At 38.0% G+C, this 11358-nt stretch overlaps 1 protein-coding gene across 1 annotated transcript; it reads left to right on the plus strand.

Moving 5' to 3' along the window:
• The first annotated feature begins 1006 nt into the window (after positions 1 to 1006).
• Positions 1007 to 6199, plus strand: LOC122668892 (protein OBERON 3-like). Its single transcript, XM_043865459.1, has 2 exons — positions 1007 to 3086; positions 5401 to 6199. Exons 1-2 carry the CDS (start codon positions 1172 to 1174, stop codon positions 5973 to 5975), a joined length of 2490 nt encoding a protein of 829 aa, XP_043721394.1. The 5' UTR covers positions 1007 to 1171; the 3' UTR covers positions 5976 to 6199.
• The last annotated feature ends 5159 nt before the right edge of the window (positions 6200 to 11358 follow it).

Raw genomic sequence — 11358 nt, forward strand, 5'->3', positions numbered from 1 at the left:
AGACACTTGTGTAGAGACCATACGATCAAGTGGAGATCTTTTGCCCAAAAAAAAAATAAATAAAGTTTTCCTTTAATGAATGGGAATTCATTAAAGGGTGAATCCTAAGATGGTGCGGTGAACCTGAATGGTTCACAATGGTGCTTCAAATGCATGTGGGGGTATCGAGAGGGTATTTTGGATAAAATACTAGGTATTTGTGAATCCTCAGATGGTGCGGTGAACCTGCCAGCCTAGTAGAGAAAAACTCTCCTAAATAGACCCTCGTATGTTAGGGTTTAAATGAAATTTGTCTCCATCTACTGGGAATGGCAGTAGAGGAAAACATTCTCATTATGAAAAGTAGTTTTTTGTCCAGGAGTGTGGCCTACTCCTGCACTCCCATGTGTCTATCTCTCTCTTCCTCAAAATAAGGGGGCAAATATGTCTTTTCATATGAGGAGGAGAGAGATAGACTCATGGGAATACTAACGTAGGGCCGTAGACCACACTCCCGGATAGAGTTTTTTTTTCAAAACTTGTATATTACCTTGTTGGCCAAAAGAACGAATCGCATGGTTGTTTCACTAGTGTGTAGACCAATGAGATCATCCATGCAAGAATCATGGGAGGTGTGACTTTCGCCTTTCCATGATGGGGGGGCAATCATTTCACATCCTCATGTGTCTAAGTGCAGGGCCATGCTATCACCCTTAAGATACTGCGTGTACCACGTAATACTTCTCTCTGATTGACCATAAAATCTACAAATAGAAATATTATAAGGGAGATTGAATAATTACCAAAAAAAAAAAAAGAATTATTATAATTGAATGTCCCAATCTGCCATTGGGATTGGCGATTACTCAGTAGTGTCTTTGACCCTTGTCTTCCACCTAGATAACCTTTCGGTAATTAGATAAACTTACAAGGGTATTATTGGTATATGAGAAGAATCACCCCTTTTTACGCGTAAACACAAGGAAAAACAGCCGTTGTAGTCTACTCTTGCAGGCAAGCAATTTGCTCGGAAACGAAACGAGATCTGTCGTTGGAAGTCGAAAGAGTAGGAAAAGAAGAACTGGACAAAAGGGAAATCTACTCCTCTCTATCTGCTCCAACAAATCCTCTCTCTCTCTCTGTTCTTTTGGGGGGAGGAGAGAGGAGCTTGTTTCTCTCATTCTGACCAACCATGTTTCCAGATAGCCATCTCTCGGATGGTTTTGTTCACGCAACCGAAGGCTCTACAACAAACAAGCTCAGACAACACGTTTCCGTGCAAAATCGTGAGAGCCCAGATGGGAAAATTGGCTACTCTGAAAAGGGTACCGATTTGCTGCGCGAATCAGAGTTGGGTATTGATGGGTTCCGTTCAAAAGCTTCTTCAAGAATTGGGAATCTGGGATCGCAGGAGCTTACACTGAGCTATCTCTGCGATAATTCCAAAATGGGTTTCCAAGAGAAAGATATTTCAGGGAAGAATCTATTTAGTGCGTTGGACAAGGACAGGTATAACAAGGGGAAGGAAGTGATTTCGGAGAATCCGAACGAAGAGGAGCGATTGGTAGAGCGAGATTTCCTGCAACTAAATGGGGTTAGGGCTATAGCTGCTGGGACGAAGCGAGAGCTCGACGAAGAAATCGAAAGAGAGAAGAGGGAGAAGAAGGCGAAGCTAGACACACTTAATCTCTCTCTAGCACTTCCAGATGTGTCCCTCTCTCTCACATCTTCACGGAATGCAGATCCTCCTGCTCTTCGCAAACCAGCCAGAAGCACTCAATCATTGGCTCCATCGAACAACAATACTGTCTATACACGAACTGCGAGCTCTGACGATTTCCCGGCTGCTTCGCTCTCCTATTCTTACTCTCTCCCGTTCTCTCACAACCCCAGCTGCTCACTCACTCGCAACTCCACCGAGAACTACGAATACTCAGTTGGGAGTCACAGAAGAGATACTGACCAGTTTTGGAACTGTGGAGAGGGAACTAATGGATCAGTTCACAGTCGGTTCAGGCCTGTCGGTGAAGGCGGCGTTGCACTATCGAATCACGGTGGCGGAGGAGGCGCCGGTGGTTTTGGTCATCAATTGATGCAGGGCAATCGTCAGATCAATAAGGAATCGTGTAATAGTCTTTACAGAGCAACCACCTCTGATAACCAATCCTTCTTCCCATCGGAGCTCCCGGCGAGGCTGAGGAAAGATACTGCCTCCGTGGATTCGAGAGGAAGAGCTTCTGGGCAGCATTCAGACGGAGGCAGAGCAAGAAAGCTCACGAGGCCTGAGAGGATTCTATTGGAAATTGTCTCTGAATCTATTCCTGTTATGGTTCAGGTAATTCAAGAACTCCCAGATGATACAATCCAATCCGCAAAGGAGTACTTGAGGAATCTCATTGGGTCGCCTGAGAAGAGAGAGGAATTAGCTAATCTGCAGAATCGGCTTGAGAGAAGATCGGACCTCACTTTTGAGACACTCTCTAAGTCCCATAGAGAACAATTAGAGATCTTGGTTGCAATCAAGACTGGTCTTCTGAATTACGTATCAGGGAAGAATCGTCTGCCCATGACCGAGCTTGTAGAGATCTTTTTGCTCATGAGGTGTCGCAATGTGAATTGCAAGGGCTTATTGCCTGTTGATGACTGTGACTGCAAAATTTGCTCGACCAAGAAGGGATTTTGTAGTGCTTGTATGTGTCCCGTGTGTTTGAAATTTGACTGTGCCTCCGAAACTTGCAGTTGGGTTGGTTGTGATGTCTGTTCCCACTGGTGTCATGCCTCCTGTGGCATTCAGAGCAATCTCATTAGGCCAGGGCCCAGCTTGAAGGGGCCTGCGGGGACAACAGAGATGCAGTTCCATTGCCTTGGATGTGAGCATGCTTCTGAGATGTTTGGATTTGTTAAGGATGTATTTATGTGCTGTGCAAAAGATTGGGGTATTGAGGCCCTGAAAAAGGAGCTAGACTGTGTCAGGAAGATCTTCAGGGGAAGTGAAGACTTCAAGGGGAAGGTATTGCAAAGTAAGGCAGAAGAGACTCTCTCAAAGCTTGAAAACAAGATCATTTCTCCCTCGGAAGCCTGTAATTCCATCCTTCAATTCTTCAAGTGTAAGTCTCACTACTACTATCCCAGTTGGTTTTTCTGCTCTTTTGTTTTTGGATGATATTTATTTTGTCAACTGTAATATGCCTTTAGCAAGGGAAATCAATACAAGGTGGCATATTGGTGCTAAATGGATTCGTATCTGATGAGAAAATAGTTTCTCCCATGAGGCCCTTGTTAGTTGTTATTGAATTAGAACTGGTAGATGAAACTATATTGATCTGTTTTTACTGAAAAATCTATAAAGGATTTTCAAATCAGATTGCTTGCCTTTTCCTATTCAGTTATAACATAAAATTGTTTCTTTATGCTGCCGTTGTTTGGATTGCTATGTTCCACAAACATGAGAATATCTTGGATCATATGGTGATGGTTTGACTTGTATAGAACTTATGGGTCAAAGTCTGCCTTTCCATACAGTTCCCCTCCTTCGCTTTTTTAAGTAATTTGTATGAGATTTCTTCTAGGAAAATGGACCACATAGTAGAATGTGTTTGAAATGATGAAAGAGATATATACTCTTGCTCAGGTTCTAATTTGATTTTCTTAGAAGGATATAAACAGTTTTGATAGTGGGGAAATGCAACTCATTCATTTTTAAGCTTTAGGGCCATAAACTATTTAGCATTACAACACAGGTAACAGTTTGGCCACATACGTGAAAAGTTTGCCATCTCTATAATACATAGAACAACATCTTAGTTTGATAAGCTGAGTGATGAATTTGAACATTGTACCTTGCTTAAGTCTACTAAACATTCATTATGAACCACCGGTAGTTGGTGAGGTCCCTAAACTCATGGGGCTACTTGAGAGGTTGGAAGATACTGGCATCACTTAGGTTTTCCTTACACTCACCATCCCCAATTTCCTGTACACATGGTTGGAATCCCAAGGTGTTGAATATGATTTGGTGTGTTTGGGTGGTCGACAGTATTCTAGTGATCAATTTAATAGACCATGTTAACGGTTGGAGCATCAAGCATTTAAATTCTCATGGAAGTTTGACTGAAATATGCTGGAGTTTCTTTCTGGGAGTTGTGAAATGAGAGAAAGCCATTGTTAGTTCAACGATAAATGTTTCTCCAGCTTAGTTGTATTTCAAAATGTGCTTGACTTGCTGTATTCTTGTGATACTTTGTGTCAGAGTTTTAAGACATTTCCTCTTTTTAGTGGGGTTTGTCAGTTATCAATATAGGCATGTTTGAGCTTCTTGTACTACTTTGAGTCCTTCTGGTCATCTTGACCCCTATCATTTCCTCTTTTTATTCCTGTTTCGGTTCTAATAGATTTCCTCCCCTTTGTTTTTAGATGCACAAATATTGTGAATTCACTAGTTAAATTAGGTGGCAGTTTGATGGCTTTTGTTACGTTGATTAGATTAAGGAATGATGGAACTGTCCTATGCAGAATGTTTTGGGTTGAAGTGTATAGTAGTCCAGAGACGTGAATTACAATTTTACTGAAGATGTGGCCCTCGATAGGATGCATCCTAAAATGATTTTATTTCTATACAATTTGTACAGAAAATTCAAGTTGCAAAAGCAACGAACTAGTATGCTTTCTGGCAATAGAAATGATGACACTACTTGGAGGATGAAAGAAATATGTGATGGTGCTGATAAGTTTGGTCAATGTGAACAGGCATTTTTTTTTGTTGGGGGTGGGGTCTTGGCAACTATAAAATCTAAGTGTTTATAAGTTGCTTGGATTTCCAGGCTTGGGGTGTTGTTTGGAGCTGAGCAAAAGCTAATTGGTTTTGTTATTATGCAATTTGCTTAATCCGAAGACATACTGTGTAAGCTACAGTACAGTCTAAAATAATGCACAATATTACTTGTAACTGTTTAATACCATACAATCTTTTGATTGATAAATATCATAGTGTTTATGTATGTGATAATACCTGCCCATCTTTTGATTGATAACTGTCGGTGTTGATGTATGTCATATGAGCTATATAATGTTATTCCCTGGCTCACTTTGACAACCTCTGTCCTGAACGCTACTTTCTTGCTGAAGTTGAACATACACACGGTATATATGCTCGTGACACATTACTTTGACAAATTTGCCAGTGGGCAACTACCACCACTTCCCATTTGATGGGGGACCAGGTGGAATGTTATGCTCATTCGATGATTCTAGCCCTGATGTAACTTTTACCTTCTTTCTCATTTTTCAACTCTTAAAGCAAAGTTGAGACTGCTCAATTTGTATGTCTTTTATGCTCATTTGATATATTTAATTTCTGCCTTGCTCTGTGTAATTTCTCTTCTGCTGACAGTGATGGTCTCTTTGATATGTATGGAAATACAGATGGCGTGCCAGAAACATCAGGTTCTGGTGGCACTTCCAAGGACTTAACTTTGGCTCAAATGTGTCAAAAAGGAGACGTGGTTTTGCTTTCTCCTACTTCTCCACCGTCAAAATCTACAACTAACAACATGAGCTCCTCCAGTGGAAGGCAGGATCTGCTGGCACACGATGTTAATCAGAACATTCTTAAAGGTGCTCTCATGAGGGACCGGACTGTTGAGGATGAGCTGCAGTCTGTTCGGAAGAAGGATGGTTTCGACAGCCTGGAAAGCATTGTGAGGATAAAGGAAGCTGAGGCAAGGATGTTCCAGAGCCGTGCGGATGAGGCACAGAGAGAGGCTGAAGGGTATCGGCGGATGGTCCGTTCAGAGAGTGAAAAAATGGAGGAAGAATATGCCAGCAAGCTTGCTAAACTGTGTTTACAGGAGACAGAGGAGAGGCGCAGGAAGAAGCTTGAAGAGCTGAAGATCTTGGAGAACTCCCATTGCGATTACTACAAAATGAAGCTCAGAATGCAAGATGAAATCACAGGTTTGTTGGAGAGGATGGAGGCGACAAAGAAGCAATGGGTGTAAACACACTAGGTATTAAACATTTATTTGATGATAATGGGGGTGAGAAGCAAATCTAAGGCGAAGACGGATGTGAATGTCAATGGGGTAGGTTTAGAATGCAATAGGCGACGGCGGCGTGTATTTGTTTTGAGTTGTTCACATTGCAGAAGATGCGGGGTGTATGAAGATTATGGATGCCAACTTGAAATTGAGAGGGAGAAAATTTTGTGCTTATTAACTGAACAGTTACCAGGGAGAATTCCTTGGTGACCTAGATTTCTCTAAATCACCTGAATCCCCTAGCATGCCTTGGTATGTGCTACTACAGTACTACCCTGCAAAGTGGTGACTTGACTGGGCTTTAATATATAAAGTGCAGGCCCAGGCCTGAAAGATTCAACGAGCCCAAGCTCTGTAAACGTCTCTTGGGTGTTTTCTTGTACATTTAACTGATATCTGTCTCTCTTTTGGGTATTTTTCTTGATGCATATTCTTCTCTTATGGGTATTTTTCTTGATGCATATTCTTTCTTTTCATTAAAAAAACAAAGAAGATACAATATTGCTCATAGAGACTACTACATTGATTACACCTAGCCAGGTCTGCCAAGAAATGCGCTCCAAAGATACTTGCCACTCCTTTTTAAATACAGAGGCAGGCTCAATGAGTTTAAATGAAGCATCACTGTCAAAGAGTTGTGCAAAAATCATGTAAGGCCATGGATATTCTTGTGGGTTTGTATAGGTACTGCGACTAATCTCCTACCTAAGATGAGAGCCTAGGACCCATAAAGAGGAGGTTCAATCCCTGGTTAGGGGAAAGAGTCAAATTTGATTCCACATGGTTTGGTCAGAGAATCGGTAAGAGTAGGTTATAGAGATGGAAAAGTCTTAGGTACCCACCCTGTTTGGTAGAATTGGTCTTGCTACTAGATGTTGATTCGAATATTCTCCCTAGTCATATGTCATATACCCACATTTACGGCTAGTTTTAGATAATTATAGTACACTATCATACGGAAAAAAAAAACTATATATTACCCTAAAGCATGCATTTTATTCTAATTTAAACTACATCATATTACTGTATTAGACTAAATTGTGCCAAATTGAACATGGGAAAGGTGTTCGACCCTTGATGAGGGCCAAACCGGGAGGCCCCTTTGCTCCAAACACGTACTTTGGGTCCACTCCCAACTTAGGGGGAGGGAACTGACTGCTCTCTCTCTTGAAGAACTACACTTCTTGGGATATTTTGTGCTAAGAAGTGGATTAAACATGCACTTCTAGGCCAACTTCGAGAATTTCCCTGCTTCTCACGAGTTCAAGGCACCAAGGGACTAGTCACTCACTTTATTAGTCAATCATCTGATTTATCGTTATCCAATCAAATATTAACACATAATAAACATGGTCATTCAAACATTGGATTTAGGCATGCCATCACTACAAATGATGCACAATGTAAAATACCTTAAAATTAGCATTAAACAATATCGTTTGGATACTTAGGCCTAACTCTGCCAAAGTTTGTTGTTAGTCCCAAGCCAGGATAAAAGGAGGAGGGTTGGTGTGCCAAGTCGGCAATCGGCACAGGAAAAAAAAATTTAGCCAAACTTGATGCAAGCCTCAAGATAGGTTGCTGGACTTGGATCGGAAAAGTGATAGAAATAAGCTCCAATAAGCTTGAACTCGGATTCAGGATTTTTCAGAACCGCACAAAATTGGAAAAATGGATAGAAATATCTAGATATAACTCATGGTGAGTTGATTCCAAATCTAAAAGAAAGAAGATTCGTGGGACTACAACTTTCATGAAGAAAGTTTTCTCTGATTCTTCTATTAGGTTGGTATAAAATGTTGGTGAAAATAGGGTATATGCAAGGATCGATTTTGGAAATGAAAACAATAAAGTATCGTTTCTTGGATTTTTGTAAAGGGATAAATGTGGGACTGAAACACCTCTCTTCTAGGATGTGTAAATGAACCAAGAATGTTGTTGCAACTCTTCTAGGATGCAAGTAACACAAAAGAAAAACACCTAATTCTTCTAGGCTAGATGAGACAACTCTTCTAAGTTCAAGAACACATCTTAGTTCAAGAGAATGCTTATAGAAACTTTCATTCACAAATCTCTAGTCTATCACAAATAAGATAGGTAGGCTTTTTATAGACAAAGCAAAAGAAATCCTAATGGTTCCTACGATATCTCAGTCCCTGATTCAAATGGGGTTTCAATGATTGACATTACATTTTGACTTAGGAAAACTCTAAAGCTTCTTCTCCACTTTCTTGTTGGTTGCTTCAAGCAATAAGTACAATGTCTTGGTTCTTGTTTCAAGGTACTTTGATTATTGTTTTGAAGAGTCTTGATGTTATCTTCAAGAGAAGACATAAAAAGAAAAGAACTTAGCCAAAGATATTTTGAAAGTGGGTGTCACATCATCATCCACTAAGAAATTTTTTCACATCATCAGTCTAGTAAAGTAGCTCAAGAGGCATTGTTAAAATTCTCCACTAGCAAGGCTCTTGTTAATTTTGGGCTGGTTCTCTTTTGGTCCGATGGTCTTGAAGTTGAGTTGGTCTTATCTAAGAGCCGGCTTTGCTTGGGCTAGTTTTGTGTAGGGGTCTTCAAGATGTGGGTTGAGTATGCATATTACATAGATTCTACAATTTTTTATTATAAACATTATTTTGTTGTTGTATACTTAGGCCAAATGATCTATCATAAGGTCCACATGAAGAGATTGTTATTAAAAAATAATATAATATTTCAATGGCTCGAAATGCCATATGATTTGATGTTATCTTAGTCACAACTAAGTTATTAAACTCAAACAATTCCAAGTGAATAAACTGATGACCAGGTTTCCAAAAATGGATTTCATATATATCAGGTACATATATACAGATAAACATAATGAGAATAATACATATAATAGAAAATTTAAAACATCTTGTAACATAATAATCAAGTATTACTAATTCCATATTACAATTTCATATTGTGTAACCATATATGGTAACTCAAGAAATTCATTTGATAATATGCATTTTTTTTAAAATTCCATTTGCACGTAATTGTAGATATTCATAAAAGCAGAACTAAAAGTTCAATTAATAGGCTTCAATTAATACTTATGCTAAGTCGGGCCAAATAAATAAAGCCAGAGTACAAAGACCTTTCCATGTTTTGAAATCTGATACACTCTGTCGATGTTCAATGAAACTTCACTGATGTTGGTAACATGTCGAAAATTCAATCACACTAATTTATGATCTCTTAATAACGAAAAATCCCAATATAATATCACCAAACATGATATAACAAATTGATGTGTTAAATATATTAATTCTCAACTTTAGTATGTAATAAAGCCTTTATATCAAGAAAATAATGTTGAGATTGTTAGAATTGTGTGGCCCAACACAAATTTATTTTGTATAATTTTTGCACATTATTGGACATTTCTATATTCTCATTTTGTGGAATATGTCATATGGCATTTATATTTTGTGACTTGTAAAATTAATTAAATTAGTACCATGGATTTTGGTCTACTTGGCTAGTGGACTGGTGTTTTGGATGATCATCCTGATAAGCCACTTTGTAGTCCTCGACTTGACCGCACTTATCATGATGTATTACATATTTATGTATGCATTATTGGACTGTGATAGGTTTGAGGGGTACAAGTCAAAATTGCTCAGGCTATGGGAGACATGAGGACTAGTATCTTGATGGTTAGTACACATAAGGTCTGTGGAGTCCATCCATGGAAAGACCTCATGTACGTTGAGTGTTGATTTTAGTGACTAATATTTCATTGCTAGTGACTTGACAATTGCAGAAGTGTTCGCATACCTACAAACTGCCAATTTAAAAGGTTTTATTGTCAATATGGTTTTGTGAAAATGTTTTTATTTATCGATATAAAAATATTATTTATTTTCTATCTTTGTAAAATCATTTTTTGATTTGGTTTTAGTAAGGGTAGTTTTGTAATTTTTGTTCCCTTTTTGTTTGGGGGCATTTTTGGTAATTGTCAAGGTAAGCCCGAGAGGCATTTTGGATATGGATATTAGGTGGTCAGCATCTCACTTAGGGTTGGACTTTATGGCTAGTTTTCTCCACCCTAGAGATATAAATATCTCAAGATCACACAGGCAAGGGGATCTTTTTGGAAGCTCAAAATACCGGATTGTGGTATACCTGTCCAGCTGGGGTGAGCACCCTGATTGCTTGTGAGATCCTTGAAAATTCCAGTGGCTTCATAAAATTGGGATCATCTACAATCTTTCTTCCAAAATTTACTACGAAAGGTTCAAATCTTTTTCTTCAATTCATTCAACAAAGCATTTTAGATTCGCATCTTCAAAAGGGTATGTCTTTTTTTTTTTTTCTTCTATTGAAATATGTATAGATAAATAATTCTTATTTAGGATTTTGTTCTTCATGGATTGGAACTATATAATTCTTTGTTTAAGATATTTTTAGGACTCTTTTTCTTACAGCACAAGCAAGATGGCTTTGCTAATCTAGTGTCCTAGATCATTTTTTTTTTTTTTTTTTGTTCTATGAATTGTCTATTGCTTTTAAAAAGAATTTGTACATGTTCTTCTTTGAGTTTAATAATTGTTTATATGCTTGCATATGTTCTTAGATACTTTTAGTTTGATCTTGAAAGGGATGATGTTTCTTTAAGCATTTTGTTTGTGAAGTTGAATTGTCCTCTTCGTATAGAGAAAGAAGAGAAGAGGATAATTCTTTGTGTAAAACATTTATTGAATGATTGTGACAGTTGAAGAGATTTTGCAAAACCCAATAAAATCATTGAAAGTTATATTGGAGGTTGAAAAACAATTATGACTTTTGAAAAAGGTGTCATTGAAACTTAATTAATCTTCTTGGAATTTGAAAAAGTCTTATTGATATATACAAAAGGACATTGATACTTGATAGGTTGTGCTGGAGGATGAAAAATTTCTCTTGTTTCCATATGTTACCTTGTACCAAGCCATCTAATTGTTTTTGGCTCATTGCAAGCCATATAATATATTTTGGTTTATCTCAAGCCACCTACTATTATTAGTTTATCAAGCCATATTATTGACATGTAGTCATTGACTCAAGTCATTTTTTTTTGTGAAGCTATTTTTGTTCTTTGTAGTTTCTCTTATTATATTATGAAATATGTTTAGATTTTATATTGGGCTTAACTTATTTCATTCGGATAAATTTATTATGAACTGAATTAAATAAAATAAAATAAATTTATTCCATATATACTCATCTCAATTTTTGTAAGAGTATGGGTTATAATATATTCAAGTGCTACATATATCCAATTCTATTGGTTTCAGTGGGAGGATGGGTTTGAACATTTGATGTAATTTTTTTTATG

The sequence above is a fragment of the Telopea speciosissima genome, chromosome 7 (genome assembly GCF_018873765.1).
Source record: "Telopea speciosissima isolate NSW1024214 ecotype Mountain lineage chromosome 7, Tspe_v1, whole genome shotgun sequence".
In the NCBI taxonomy this organism is placed as follows: Eukaryota; Viridiplantae; Streptophyta; class Magnoliopsida; order Proteales; family Proteaceae; genus Telopea; species Telopea speciosissima.